Source organism: Pochonia chlamydosporia, chromosome 1 (genome assembly GCF_001653235.2).
Source record: "Pochonia chlamydosporia 170 chromosome 1, whole genome shotgun sequence".
Classification (NCBI taxonomy): Eukaryota; Fungi; Ascomycota; class Sordariomycetes; order Hypocreales; family Clavicipitaceae; genus Pochonia; species Pochonia chlamydosporia.
In genome coordinates this window covers 1243827-1258673 of record NC_035790.1, presented here as the reverse complement: position 1 = coordinate 1258673, position 14847 = coordinate 1243827, and the positions used below count along the sequence as shown (strand labels likewise).

At 52.6% G+C, this 14847-nt stretch overlaps 4 protein-coding genes across 4 annotated transcripts; 3 read left to right on the top strand and 1 right to left on the bottom strand.

The window, feature by feature from the left end:
* Positions 1–3305: 3305 nt before the first annotated feature.
* VFPPC_15092 (centromere protein Cenp-H) lies at positions 3306–4121 on the bottom strand (the record flags this gene model as incomplete). Its single annotated transcript, XM_018292845.1, has 3 exons — positions 3306–3681; positions 3735–3900; positions 3953–4121. The coding sequence occupies 3 exons, from the start codon at positions 4119–4121 to the stop codon at positions 3306–3308; spliced, it is 711 nt and encodes a 236-aa protein (XP_018148353.1).
* Positions 4122–4875: 754 nt separating this feature from the next.
* VFPPC_00285 (Taz1-interacting factor 1) lies at positions 4876–9398 on the top strand (the record flags this gene model as incomplete). Its single annotated transcript, XM_018280334.1, has 4 exons — positions 4876–4943; positions 5043–5154; positions 5239–9225; positions 9285–9398. 4 exons carry the CDS (start codon positions 4876–4878, stop codon positions 9396–9398), a joined length of 4281 nt encoding a protein of 1426 aa, XP_018148352.1.
* A 1039-nt stretch (positions 9399–10437) lies between these two features.
* Positions 10438–11391, top strand: VFPPC_15091 (F-box-like domain-containing protein; the record flags this gene model as incomplete). Its single annotated transcript, XM_018292844.1, has 1 exon — positions 10438–11391. The coding sequence occupies one exon, from the start codon at positions 10438–10440 to the stop codon at positions 11389–11391; it is 954 nt and encodes a 317-aa protein (XP_018148351.1).
* Positions 11392–12902: 1511 nt separating this feature from the next.
* On the top strand, positions 12903–14762 carry VFPPC_00283 (ubiquitin C-terminal hydrolase; the record flags this gene model as incomplete). The annotated part of the gene is made up of 1 exon (XM_018280333.1): positions 12903–14762. The coding sequence occupies one exon, from the start codon at positions 12903–12905 to the stop codon at positions 14760–14762; it is 1860 nt and encodes a 619-aa protein (XP_018148350.1).
* Between the last annotated feature and the right edge of the window lie 85 nt (positions 14763–14847).

The window sequence follows — 14847 nt, the reverse complement described above, 5'->3', positions numbered from 1 at the left end:
TTGTTCTCGCAACCGCGTCGCTTGGCTGTGGCGTGGAGGTTGTCACGACAAACCTTTGGTTCGGAGCTCGCCAACCCCAACACTCTTCTCACTCAGACAAAGTCCTAATTTGGGTTGCCAGTCTGAGAATGGGTCAACTCGTGGCGACTAATGTTCCGGAGCTGGTCCCAGCACCAGCCTTTCCCTTGTTGAATAATGAGGAATTGAGCATCCTTTCCTTTGCTCCAATGCCCCAGAGGACTAAGCTAGCAAAGCGGGGTACTTTGCGGCTTGCATGATGAAATGTACCGTCATACGACCGTTTCTTGTACTGATACATGGCCGCCGGTACCGTGAGAGAATGGCATGCACCTTGGTTGCAGGCAAGGCTCTGTTACAGCTTGCCAGAGCCGTCGTCCCCATTCTCTGTTGGAGCTCAGCTTTCCGTACCTTCCCAGCCCTCTCTGATAGATGCTGGTCAAGGCCAGACAATAACATCTGTTCGGGTCTAGGGTCCAGGACGAAAATCACGTATGCAGGTAGGTAGGGTTTCACCCAAGGCAGACGGGTCGCGTTCATTCGAGATACAAAGCTTAAAGCTGACAGCCATGATAGATATGTCGCATTTGACAGAAGCTCTTTTGAGGAAGATTCCTTGCCTAGGGAGTACAGAGTACGGAGCGTTGCTCACCAAGCTGGACATTGTGGATCCTAGAAAGATCGAGGGAACGGCAGTGTGGGACAACGCGTCTTGGAAGCTCCTGTGGCACCGATGCGGGACACTGGAAACACGGGATTGAGATGCAGAGACGAGCCGACCTCAATGGTCTCAGAGACATTTGCGAGATGGGATGGGCAAATGGGCAACCAAGTTGCAAAGGCCGCGTGCTAGCCCCAAGCAACAAGTCAGACCAGGAGGACAGCCTGGCTGTGGTCAGAGCTGATCCCCTCTCCCTCTCTTCGGCCAGAGAGGCAGCAAGCGGCAGCATTGTGCGTGCAGTTTGGATATGTGGCGCTTCCATCTCTCGCGCCATTCCTTTGCAGGCTGCTGGCCCCAAACAACCATACCATGGGCATGGATGCCAGACAAGGCTTGGGCCAGGAGCCACAGCCAAATGGTACACAGCAACGACTTTTGGCGGGTACGCGACACACCAAATCTTTTTGCTGAAGTAGCGGCTTTTCTTCCTGATACTGTGCTGTACCTGGCCAGCCAGCCAAGGGGTCCGGCCGGGTTCCAATGTTTCCGACACTCTGCGTCCCCCAGCTCACCAGCAGTTTCTCTGTTCCAAGTCCACTCCCTCTTCATTCTTTATCTCAATTTTGGTTCTTTTTCTTCGCTTTACTTGGGTTTTCCGTGGATAACCCGGCCCTGCCCGGACACTTCTCATCCAGTCAAATTTTGAGATAGACCTGGGAAATCTGTGACACCTCGACCTCGTCAAATTGCCCAGCGGGCAGCTTTGTCATCATGGTTCTTCTCTTCAGTGATACCGGGACGCAGTGATTTCGTACGCTCTAAGCCAAGTTTACAACCGGGCTCTTATCGACTTACAAGCAGGTAATAGCCTTCAATGGCAAAGAATCATTCGGTATCATCTGCCTCATCTTCCGCTGGTCCAGCAGTCATATCACGTGCACGCTTCATGATCACGGTGGTCATAGCTCCCGCATTAGAGCAGCTCCACCGAACCGATCTGAACTAGCCACCAATCTCAACGTTACCAACCAGATCCGATTCATCGGGTCCTTGGGCAAGACAGGACAAAAAGGACAAGAAGTGGCTGCCCGGTGCCATATCTGAGCCGAGTCCAAGTAGATGAGGCGCAAACAAATAATATGGTCAATATATCAACGCGGAGATGGCTGATTTGTTCTACGAGGAGGCTTTATTGTAAAATCTTGCAGGCCGCACAATTCTCATCACCATCTCATATTGCCAACTCGTTCTTCTCCACAGATGCAACATCAACACTACAATACCGTAAGACACTTGGATGCTCTAGTTCCATGGTCCTGTCTGCCTAAGCTCGTAATCAGAGCAGCATAGTACTGTAGTTGCTCCCACCACAAACGCATCTTGTGTGGTACCGGTTGGAGTCAAGGATAAGCAGACAAGGTTACTCGTCATCTTGAATATGGTCGTATACACCCTGAGACTTGAGTATGTTCACACACCCAAGTATACACTAACGCATTTCAAAATGTCCTGGCACACTTTGGAATAGGCGGTATCTCTCACACGGTCAATACATTTGACCGTGTGACTGTATTCTTCAAGTACCCAGAATGTGCTTATTGACCGCCCTTTGCATGGTGCATCTGCATGGCTACTAATTCAGATTGATGAACATGTACTCCAGCAAAGCTCCAGATGCAGGGCTTCCCACCGGGCAAGCATGCTTGGGGCAAGGACATGATAGGGTTTCGATGCATATGACAGGCGCGGCAAAGTACGCCTGGGCACTGCTCAGAACGACATGACATGTTGCTACATGGACCTTGCGAACTTTCCGCACAGAAATGTACTAGGATGATTCTCTTCCAGAATACCTAGGCAGCTGGAATAGCACCAATGACCCATTGAGAGATGATTTTTTTTTTCTATCTCATACTTCGTATGTCAGTAATATGACAGGATCACTCGGGGTAGCGGCCCAAGTCGTGAAATTGAAGGCATCCAAGCGTACCTAGTTAGTTTAGATGGAATGGGTGTGACCCAACAGCAATGTCTGCTTAGCAAGGATACTGTAATATAGACTTCGTTCCAAAACTGCCGGGTTTCGGTCCACCAGCTTGCTTCATCCGCATGAGCTCAGAATAAGAGCTATCAATCCAACAGATGCCTCGACAAAGGGTCCCGTGTTGGCATGACAGTGTTTCGTAGGTGACGGCTCCAGGACGATGCGACTACAGGCATCGGGCAGCTGTATCTATGTCTTTTGGCGGCGAGTTGCGCAGCGTTATAAACTCTATCGTTGCGTCTGCCTATTGGCAAGTTGGGTCTGAGCCGTGGGCCAAACCAGTGAATGGAATGATATAATCGGTTGGGCATCTGACCGCCATGCGAATGAATAGACGTGCTCCTTACAATACACATTTCCATGTCGTGAGATTCGCTTCGGGCCAGTGATGTCCAAAATGCCTATTGACGGAACGCTTGAAGAAGAGTTGCCACAGCCATCAGGTTCCAACTGGAAATCGCTTCGACTCATTAGAAATGGAAGCCGCACTCAACGCCAGTTTGTAGACGCCGCCTCACCACGCTCAGTTCCAGCCCAGATAACACAACCACAGCTGCGTAGACTCGCCCATCAAAGCCACCGCTATTCATCACCATCAAGATCCAACACAACCTCACGCAGCTTCGCATCCCTCGCCCAATCCACGCCACTCCCAGCAACAACACCACTCGCCACACCCTTAATCACCCTCCACCGCTGCCTGCTCGCCTTCATAACCCCCTCCAGCCTCCTAATCTCCTCCTGCGTCTCCTCGTCATCCAGCCGACTCGCCTGCTTCTGCTTCACCTCCTCCGCCAGCTCGAACAAGGTCGCCGTAAGAGCTACGTTCTTCCGAATGACGCGGGCAGTATCGCTCTGCACTTCCGTCAGGTCGCTTCGGATGAAGGCAGCATCGGTGGCGTGCTTGGCGACGTCTATGGCGGATTGGTCGCGCTGCTCTATCAGCGGGAGGAGGTCGCTGCAGGAAAATGTGAGTCTTGATATTGTCCGTTGAGAATGGGGGGAATTTACCGTTCTGCAGGGGATGCGTTTGTGCCGTTGTGAACGGCCTTGAGGATGGGGTTGGCGGTCATGACGGATTCGACTACGTCGTTGCGTAGCCGGAAGTTTGCTCGTGCTTCGAGGAGATCGCGTTGAGTTTCCTCGGATATGGAGGCATCGTCATTGCGAGGTGTTGCTGGTGTGTGTTAGTACGTGATGTTATGAGTATGAGGAACAGGGAGGCGCACTTGGTTGATATGTTGATTGAGCGTTTATAATTGCAATTTCTAGTCTCATCTGTTGGAGCTGGTCGTATAGATCCAATACTCGCTGCTCATCTTCGGATAGAGGTAATTGTGCTTCGATTTGGTCGCGTTGTTCGTCTTCATCGACCATGGATACATCTTGAGGTTCCATGTTGATTATTTTACCAATTGCAAAGCCACACAGCAGCCAAATCTTTGTAAATTGAATAAAAAGTGTGTGGTTAGTGAGAGTAGTAGTCGTGCCTTAGTGTCAGATGATGCGAGTCCATGCTAGTAGAGTTTGAGTCCATCGTACCACGACGCGTTGATGGTTTTTGATGGCGTCAATTTGATTCAGATCATTGGGGATCCAAGGGCATAGGGCACCAGACATCGCTCACCAGACTTGAGCTTCGCGCCGGACAATGGACAAGGTCCACTATTCCAAAGCACGTCACAAGGCGTTCAAGTCAGCTGCAGGGTCTCGTCTAGGCGGAGGGCCACTGAAGACGGATTTCCTTAGCATGCAGACCCGGCTGGGACAATTTTAGCGCTGAGCCAAACATAGTTTAGGGCGTCTCGTGCCTGGCCGGATCGGGCTGTGACTGGACCTTCACCTGCAATATCCATTGAGGCTGGTCTATTCGACCCCAGACGGCCAATGCCACTCACTGCATGTCTCTCTCGTCATAGTCGAGCTCGCGACGAGGCGACTTTTGGACCACTAGGCTTCAGGCATCACTCAGCCGTCGTCAAGTCTCTCGCCTCTGCCTCCAGTCCGCATGTGCCTTTCTTGCATCTTGCGTCCTGCATAACACAACACAGCACAACAAACAACAAACATCGAGCATCTGCCCGTTTCACCCGTCACCGACACTCTCCGCATCGGCCGATCCGCCTACCACGCACGGGAGAATGTCTCGGGAATGGCGACGCAGGTGTTGATTGCCCATACAGGCCAGCGTCTGGAGGTTGATACTGCCCAGTTCTCGACGTACGTCCTCGCACCAGACTCTTCTGGAGCTCACCTTCCCTGGTCCGGTTGTCTTCTCAGCCATGGCACAACGTGTGACTAACTATATCATTCCTGTAGCATCGACAATTTAAAGTCATGGGTCTCCCAAAACAGCTCCGTGCCGCTCCAGCACATGGTCGCTCTGACTCCTCAGGGCCGCAGTGTAAAGTCAGCTAGCCTTCATGCCGAGGTCAGTACAGCTGCAAAAGATGAACAATACCAAAATAGCCAGTATGGCAGAAAGACTGGCTTGCTGATGTATCTTGGGCCGTAGAAAGAGTTGTATGTGTACGATATTCGAGTCACGCACGCTTCAAATGCCGGCAGCTCATCTTCACTCGTATCCGACACTCCATTTCCCCCGCGGCTATCCATACCGAATGCGCCAAACTCCATAGACGATGTACAAGCGATTTCGTCATGGCAGGGTCTGTCCCAAGAACGCCGTGCCTGGGCCATTAGGCTAGCAGAGGAATGTACTCGCCTCAATACGGAGGCTGTGGCTCGATATGACGAGATGGACGTAATGATCAAATGCCTAGATGCCGCTGTTGCGAACCTTGAGATGAGCGTCAAGCAGATTGAACCCAAGTATAACGAGTTGAAAAAATGGGTAGTACCTGCCTTGTCAGAACATGAAAACCTGGCTTCCAGGTGGGAGCAGCACCTTCGACTTGCCCGAAATACACAAGTATCTGCCGCAATGGTCAAATTCATGACCCAAGGCAAGGTGGCCAAGACAAATGCCAGCTTGGAAGACCTTGTCGAACTGGAGACGGCTAAGAAGGCAGGAAAGCTCGCTCCTACTGCTCGCCGGAGATTCGCGGAAAAGGCTTCTTCTTTAGACGGTCTTGCGTCGCAAATGTACCAAGGCTTGGAGGGACTCATTGCCGAGTTTGACAAGATGATGAATCGGTCAGTCTTGGGTCACAGCACTGACTCGGCGCAGCTTCTTGAGGATATTGAGGCGCTAGTCAGCCAGATGGACTCGGACTACCGCACCGCACTTGGATACAGCGGTTCCCAGCGCGATCTGGCTCTGGCCTCGAAAACCGCGTCGAATCACACCGAACGACTGGTTCCGTCTCTCAAGAAGCGCGCCAAGGAGATGGATGAGTTGGTTCAGTACGCCACAAGGGCTCGAAACGCGATTGCTTCTGAATCAGTTGGCTGCATGCGAACCATCACCGACATCACTTCTTTGCATAGTAGTGTGCGAAGCCAGATTAATCTCTTGAACCAGTCCGAAGACGACATGACCACGTTTGACTATCTCCGACTTATCCATCAGCTCCCCTACATGTATGCGTCATTCATCGTTGAAGCTATTCGCCGGCGTGAATGGGTTGACAAGGTCAAGGCTGACTCTTCGACGTTGGCTAACGAAATGGCCCTATTTCAAGATGAGGAAACCAAGAGACGAAGAAAGTGGCACAAGGTGGTGGGCAGCATGTACGGACCCAGTCTGGATTCGAATGTCATTGGGCTCGAGGTCAACCTCTTGGGAGAAGACTTACCCTGGCCGTCGATTAACAAGGACGACCTGGATATGTTTCTTCAGTCCCTTCAGGAGCAGGAAATAGACCAAGTCATTCTCGAAGACATTGAAAAACTTGTTCAAGAACTGAATAGTCCTACGAAGCAGCAATCCAAACGGCTCAAGGCATTCAAGAATGGCAGTGTCCACGAAGCGGCTCTTGGGAGAAGTGGACTCATGATTCGCGGCGATGATGACCTCCTTCGCTCTCTGCAAGATGACAAGTCCAAGATGGAAAGCAAGCTGAAGACGGCAGAAAGCAGAGTCAGGCGTCTGGAAGACCTTCTTCACAGGCAAAGCCAATCATCCCGACCTGGCAATTTATTTCAACCGCAGAATCACCAGCCACAAGAGCGGCGTGGTTCAAGTTCGTCTGTCAGATCGAATCGACTTGATGATCGGCGTAGATCTTCTGATGGCGCTGATCCCCTCTTGCGGAGAATCACTCAGTTGGAAAATGAGCTTCGTGAGGAGAAGCAGAAGTCTACTCGCATACAGAAAGACCTCAGCACCCGAGCGTCTGAGCATAACGTCATGAAGGATCAGATACAAGAGGCAAATTCGACAAAGAAAGATCTACTTGGAAACATGGAGGCTTTGAAGCGTGAGTTCCTGGAAGAGCGAAAGTCCTTGGAGGATGAGATCAAAACGCTCAGGGCTCGCTTGGAGGATAATGAAGACGAGATGGAGCACTTTGATGCGTCCCGCGAGAATGAGAAGGCGACTTTTGGTGGAAAAATTCAACAACTTGAGTCACAAATCGAAACACTGACAAAGGAAAAGACGGATGAGACATTGAAAGCGCAGGGGCAAATCGAGTTCCTCCGCAAGGAAGCTCAAACGCATCGCGACCAGTTGGAGATATCGGAGCGACAGGCACGAGAAGCTAAAGAGGAAGCAGCTTCATTATCAAAGAGCCTGCAGGACGCTGAGGAGCGTGCACAAGGTCAACTCGACTCACTCCACAAGATCCATGCCGAACTATCACCTTCAGAAGCCGCTCCCGCCGATTTGTCGGATCTCACCGAGTCATCTCTATCACACATTGCAGGCCTGGTAGTCAGGGTACAGAACATGGAGAGTGATTCAGCCATGGCGAAGGTGGATCTTGAGCATGCCCTCACATCGGTCAATGAGCTGAAGGCAGAGGTTTCTGACACCAAGACTAAGCTCGCCAAGGAGGAAGATTCGGTGGTTCAGCTGCGCGAAAGTGTATCGGAAGAGAAGGCTAGGGTGTCGGCTCTTGAAAGGGAGCTTTCAAACAGCAGAGAAGACCTGAGCCAACTTCGAGCGAAGTTGTCAGCTGGCGAAACCGGCTCTGAAACTCTACAGAAGAAGCTTGAATCTGCGGAAAAGAAGGTGAGCAAGCTGACGGAGGATCTTGCTTCTCGCCAATCACAAGTTGGAAGCCTGGAGGAGGAGCTTCACTCAGTGAAGCACAGAATAGAAGATCTGCAAACCAAATCGTCTGCACTGACCTCTCAGTATGATGCCCGAGACAGGCGAACCAAGGACCTGACTCAAAGACTGTATGCACAGAGCGAACGCCTGACGCGTCTGCTTGAGCGTTGTGGGTATGCCGTTTCGAGAAAGCCTGGGGAGATGACCATCAGCAAGGTTCCACGGTCAGAACGAGCGACTCAGAATCCGAACGACTCTTCAGATCCCGGAAATTCCATCCGTCGTTCGGTCAGTCTGGGCACAAAGTCCATGGCTGACAGTGCTGATCTGGAGTTGATGTACTGGATGAACGCCAGTGATGCAGCTAGTGAATCGGACAAATACGCAGCATTCATGGACAAACTAGGGTCGTTCGACACAGAGGTCTTCTCGGACACGATATACATGCGGATCAAGGAAGCAGAGCACAAGGCTCGAAAGTGGCAGAGAGAGGCCAAGGCATACAGGGATCGAGCCCATGTCCAACAGAAAGATGCCCACGAGAAGATTGCGTTCAAGAACTTCAAAGAGGGTGATTTAGCGTTGTTCCTTCCTACGCGTAACCAGCAAGCAGGAGCATGGGCAGCATTCAATGTGGGATTTCCCCATTACTTCCTGCGGGAAACGGATGCGCACCGTCTTCGTCACAGAGAGTGGCTGGTAGCACGAATATCTCGTATCCAGGAACGAATAGTCGACCTGTCCAAGAGCCTCCAGCCAGCGAACGATTCCGAGTCCATCAACGACGACGAGAACGACAACCCTTTCCAGCTATCTGACGGTCTACGATGGTATCTTATTGAGGCGCAGGAAGATAAGCCAGGCGCACCGGCTACACCTGGAATGGGCAAATCAACCGTTGCTTCCAATAACGTTGAGGCAACGGCCAACATTCAGACCCTTCCAATCAAGGTCAAGGGCAAAAATCGAGACAGCATCAGCAGCATTGAGGGTATTAACAAGACCCTTTCGAAGAGCTTGGAAAGTAGGCGTAGCAGCTCTGGCTCGAAAAAGGCGCTGCCGTTCCCAAATGCCGGTGGGACTGCTGTACTGAAGAGCAGCGCCTTGGCCAGCGAAACGAATTCTCTTCGGGCGGCTGCACCGGATTCCCCAGCTGGTATGAGCCCGGTGCAAGCGGGACCATTGTCAAGTGGCCAGCTTCAAATCGGCAGCTCCGAGGAAGTTGGGGGTAAGGGGACACAGAAAAGCACGTCTGGCAACGAAGGGCTTGGCCAACCATCCGGGGAGTCCTCGGCACAGGGAGCAACCGGCAAGTCTTCCGAGGTACGAAATGTCGACTCCCTGCTTGGCCCGTAAATGTTGCTGATCCGCCATGCCTGTAGACCCGAATACCTGTGCAGAGAGAAGACTCGACAGGCAGCCCAACGAAGAAGTCTGTACTATGGGACTCATTGTGGAGCGTGGATTATTCGTACGAAAGTCCAGCGAAGAAGTAGCGAGGCGATGGTGGTTTGGGCCGGAGTATGAAGAGGTGGGATAGAAACGTGTAAAGGCGACTGTTGTAATTCAGGCGTCTTGGATGGTGGTGCAGGCGTCATTTGGCACTTTGCATAGGCGTGATAGCTAATTCATCATCAAGATGCATTGGAAAGGCGTTTTCTTGATTCCCCTTCACGTTTTGCAGACCTTTTTTGGGGGGTTTTTTTTTTCCTTTTAGTTTCTTTTTCAGAGGCTGTACATGACTGGAACCATGTTTCTTTCTGCATGGACGAGCGAGCAGGTAAATATTTGTTGCCCATGATTTTGCCGGTTGAAGTATGGTGGGTGGTGAGTCAGGTGGCTGGAAGGAGATTGGATTTCATATAGAAGCTGCAGATACCACATACATATATATAGGCAAGATGTAATTGTTAAATACCTAGGTGGGCATTTTTGCTCTGATGCTCAACTTGATCGTGGTATGACACTTGTTTCTGTGCCGTGGCGTTGGTCACCGTCCCACCCAAGCGGATGTGTGACATCTAGTTACAACATGGAATCAAGTACGTACTTCTACTTTGCAAACCCGCCATTATTCAGCCTCATGCATAATGTTTGTCACCTAGCCCGATTGGAGGTCCTGGAGGGAGGAAAGGACGGGATTTGATTCGGTCGGAACATTTCGATGTTGATTGGGTTGGACAGGCGGGTTTCACAACCTGGGCTCGGCACCAAAATCAAGGTCTGGGGTATGGAGTCTGGTGGGAGGCTGGATTGACCTCAATCATGCATAAAAGTCAATTTACCTCAGCCGGGTCAGTCTGTCGTCACTCACGCCTCAACCTCTATGGTCACTGATCGCCAGCGACGCTCCCTCACAAACTTGCTCATTTACCGTAGCTGAATATGGTGGAAGAGAATCTGTCTGTCAGAAAATGACAATCGCAGAAAACAAGTTGAATCGAGGCGCAGTCGTCGTTCAATGGGCAGGGTGAGATGTCACCAACAATCTCAACACTTTTCTTGCAGAATTCATCACCAAAAAGCACCATCAACATGGAACACGCAAGGCTGCCCCTGGAGCTCATTCTACACATCACCGATTGTCTCCTCCCTTCCAAGACGCACGTCATCCTTCCCCCCAGACACATCTCAACCAAGACGCTCCTCTCACTCACGACTGTCTGCCGCGCCACCTACAAGCACGCCTCACGACTCCTCCGCCAACACTGCGTACACATCGACACCAGCCAACGGCTCGCCACCTATCTCCTCTGTATGCCGCGCTTAGTCCCAACGCTCCCGCCCATATTGTCCCTCTCAAGCATCACATCACTCTACCTAGCGCCATTCGGAGCATCTCTCGACGACCTCCCCACCGCGGAATGGGTACGCGAACTCTTCACCCACGTAGGCGACTCCCTCCGCCGTCTGGTCATCCACATGCCCTTTTCTAGCCTCGACCCCCTCGACGACCACCTCAGCGTGCGGAAGACACTACGCGAGGGCTTCGAGCGCCTTTCCAAGGTGGAAGAGTTCACGTGTCTGGGCGAGTACCCGTCGTTGAGCGTGCCCGATGCGCACACGGACGTCTGGCGCCTGTGGCCGGAGCTGAAGCGTCTGGCGCTGTTTGGGGTACCGCTTGATAATCACTGGCTGTGGTGGGATATAGCTACGCTTCCGGAGTTGAGGCACGTGGTGTTGGCGCAGCCGCAGAGGGTGGACGTGGCGGATATCAAGGACGAGTATTTTCACAAGTTGCCGAGGGGGGATGCGAGGCTGGAGAGGAAGATTCGGATTGTGTTGATGGACGTGGCGTGGACGATGGGGGCGTTGAGGACGGGGAGGTGGAAGGAGGTTGATCCGGGGGCGAGGATGGAGGTGGAAACATATCAGGTTCCGAGGCCGTTTTATGGTGATGAGAGCGAGGGGGAGTTGGTGACGGAGTGGGTGAGGAGGGGGGCTTTGGATGGGATGCTGTGGGAGTGGAAGGGGGATAGGGTGAGTTAGATGGGTGGTTGAGATGGAGAATGAGGAGGAGGAGGATGATGATGAGCCGGTTCGTTATACCCGTGTTGGATGGAGGTTTGTGCGTACATGCAAAGGGATAGACTGTAGTGGTTGGTAGTGTTGTGACGAATTTGGAACCAATTGCGGTGTTTGGTGAGGCAGCCACAGGCATATTTTAAGCTTGAATATGTCCATGGCGCACTGTTCACACGGGAGGCTGTCGATCGCTGTCAATCTGCGGACGGGGATAATGGTGGTTTGGGTATGGTGTATCAGCACGACATGAAGATGTTTTACTTGGTGCATCGTGACAACGACCAGACAGACCAGACAGTGTCATCGCAAACCCCCCACCCTCGTCTCCCTCCATTGGTTAGCCTCCCACCTTGCACGGAGGAGAGGGAAGAATCAGAATCCAATCCGGAGAAGCGCCGTCCCCTTACCCGCTGACATGGTGCTCTAGTTGCATGCAGGTTGAGGTTGAGCCAATTGGCTTGGGAGGGGTATGCAGCACCACCGAGGTATTTTGGGAATGGGAGTTCATTGACCTTGTACCTGCCCAAATGAGAGTTGCCGTAAGTGTGGGCGTGTGACGATGAAGAAACGGGGAAAGTTATGAGTTTGCGTCTTTATTGCAAATATCTGGAACATGTCGAGTTTAACATTGTTGTCGAGTCGTCGTCTTCAGAGACCCGCAGATTCAAGCGCCTCCACACCAAATGGTTAAATCGACGACCAGACTGGACCTAACTGGACCTAACTGGACCTAACTGGACCTGGCAGGACCCCATTCTTGCCTTCATTTGTTCCTTCACAGGTTCAATGTTCTCTTCAAGGACTTTTGATCCACATCCGCATCCGCATCCTGCAGACCTGCTGATGGAGATGCATTGACTCCTCAAGTGCTCGCTCTCCACAAACCACAAACGATTCCGCCGAACCACCGCACACCATTCATTTCCCCGTCCAGTCCCCCATCTCATCCTACCCAGTCAGATCGGGAGGCGTCCAACCATTCCTGTCGAGGCTGGCCTTCCATTCTTCCATTTTTCTTTCTTTCTCGGTCCCCTCAATGCTCGTGGTTGCCGACACACACCGTCCATTTCTTCCAGGCAACACAATTCCCGCCTCCCCGGTTTGCGCCGCGCCATGAATCCGGGACCTTCGCCGACGACCACCTCATCACCCTAATATCCTGCTCTTTTCGCTTGCCAAACACCCGCTGGCCTTGCAACAGCCCATGATATTGGCATTCGCCTAACGAGTGTCTTGCGGTTCTTATTTTTGGCCCTCTTTTCGTCTCGTCGCATAATATCGGCTTCGTCCCGTCTTTGCGACCCTTACGCCGCACCCCCAAGCCGAGGAACCCGAAATCTCGCTTTCCCAAGACATTTCTAAGCAAAAACCGAACCAGACATAAAAAAGGAAAAAAAAAAAGACAAAAATAGGGCGTTGCGTCCACGCCAGCGGTGTAGCAATTCTAGGCGCCCCCCGCCGCTTACCTGCGAACCATGCCCGACAAGTCGTCGTCGGTCGTATCGTATGCTGCGGGAGCTTCTCTCGCCGCCGTCGCCCTCATCTACGTGTTTGGACCCAACTTTACCATCGACCATGAGACGAGTTCCAAGAAGAAGACGGTCGTAGGTCTGCGGAACCAGGCCAACGATTGCTTCATCAACTCTGTCCTCCAGGCTCTCGCTGGCCTTGGCGACCTCCGCGTCTATCTGATTCGTGAAACCCACCGTCGTCGCATCGAAGATCCCGCCGTGTATGCCAACCTTGTACAACCCGACGGCACCGCTAGGCTGGAGCAGTGGAAGCTGCAGGGTCTGCAGGATGGTCTGGTGACGCAGGGTTTGAAGGAGATGCTGGATGCTCTCAACGAGAGGCCGATCTATAAAAAGTCCGTGTCACCGTTCCCCTTTGTCAAGGTGCTCGAGGTGGCTTTTAAGCAACGCATCAGCAGGCAGCAGCAGGATGCCCAGGAGTTCCTGCAGATTGTTGCTGAGCGCCTCAAGGACGAGTATCATGCTGGACAGAGGGCGAGGTTTCATGCGCGGAAGAATGGGCTTCTGCATGCTGCTGCAGGCGGAACGGATAGTCCCATCAACGGCAGCCGGAATTCGGATGACGGTGCTACGAATGGCGGCGGCGTTGCGAATGGCGCCAATGGGCACGGTGGGCACGAGTCTGGCGCGTCTTCGCCGACATCACAGGAGGCTACTGGTCCTGAGATACAGTTACAAGTGCCGCTTGAGCTGGAAGAAGGGTTCCCCATGGAAGGGAAGTACGAGTCGCATCTCGAGTGTCAGACTTGCAAATACAAGACGAAGCCCAGGGAGGAGACGTTTTGTACCCTGACCATTGCCGTTCCGCAGGTTTCTTCAACGTCGTTGAATTCCTGCTTTGACGGGGTGTTCAAGACCGAATACATTGACGACTTCAAGTGTGAAATGTGCAGGCTGATGCACGTCAAGGCGAATTTGGAACACGAAGTGGCGCGGTCGAACTCAGAGAGTTTTATTGCGCAAGCCAAGGACAGCATTGCGAAGTTACAAAGGGCAATCGACACGGATCCCGAACAACCTCCAGAGGACGTCGACCTGGGGGATATTCGATATGCGCCGAAGCGCAGAATAGCCAAGACGACTCGCATTTCCATCTTTCCCAAAATCTTAGCCCTCCACCTGTCACGTTCCATCTACGGCGTCGGGCAAATGACGCAGAAGAACTCAGCCAAGGTGGCATTCCCGGAGGAGCTCCCGCTGGGAGGCTTGATGGACCAGCACCGGTACAAGCTTCTCGGCACGGTGACGCACCGCGGCGGCCACAACAGCGGTCATTACGAGGCCTTTCGACGGCAGAACCAACCGTCACCATATCACAATGCAAATACGTTTCAGCAGTCCGACGTCTACAGCAGGACGCCAACACCCATCTCTACGCCCGAAATCGCGTCCCGACCAACCCTCAGCCCGGCCATCTCAACACCGGATCTGCTCTCCCCGTCCCCCGCAACCAACTCATCCACACCGTCACTCATCTCCATGGCCGCCCCCCCTCGCAGCGTGCCCGCCGAGTCCAACTCCCCAGCCAGTTCGTCCAACGGCAAGGAAAGGGACACAGACACCAGCAGCGTCCGTTCCGTCGCTGCCTCCACAAAATCAGCCCTCTCGAAGCTAGCAGCCTCCAAGAACGCGGACCTCAGAAAACTCCCCTCCAATGGTGGCCCCAAGAAACCGAAGCGGCGGAAGCCAGCGGCCGACAAATGGTGGCGCGTGAGCGACGAAAAGGTCCGTGAAGCAAAGACGAGTGAGGTGTTGGGCATGCAGAGGGAGGTTTACCTATTGTTTTACGAACTGGAGAGGTGACCGTTATTTCTTTTCTTATTGTTGTTGTTCAACAAGCAAGGAAAAATCAAGACGAAACGTGGTTATATGTCATTGCTACTTGTCT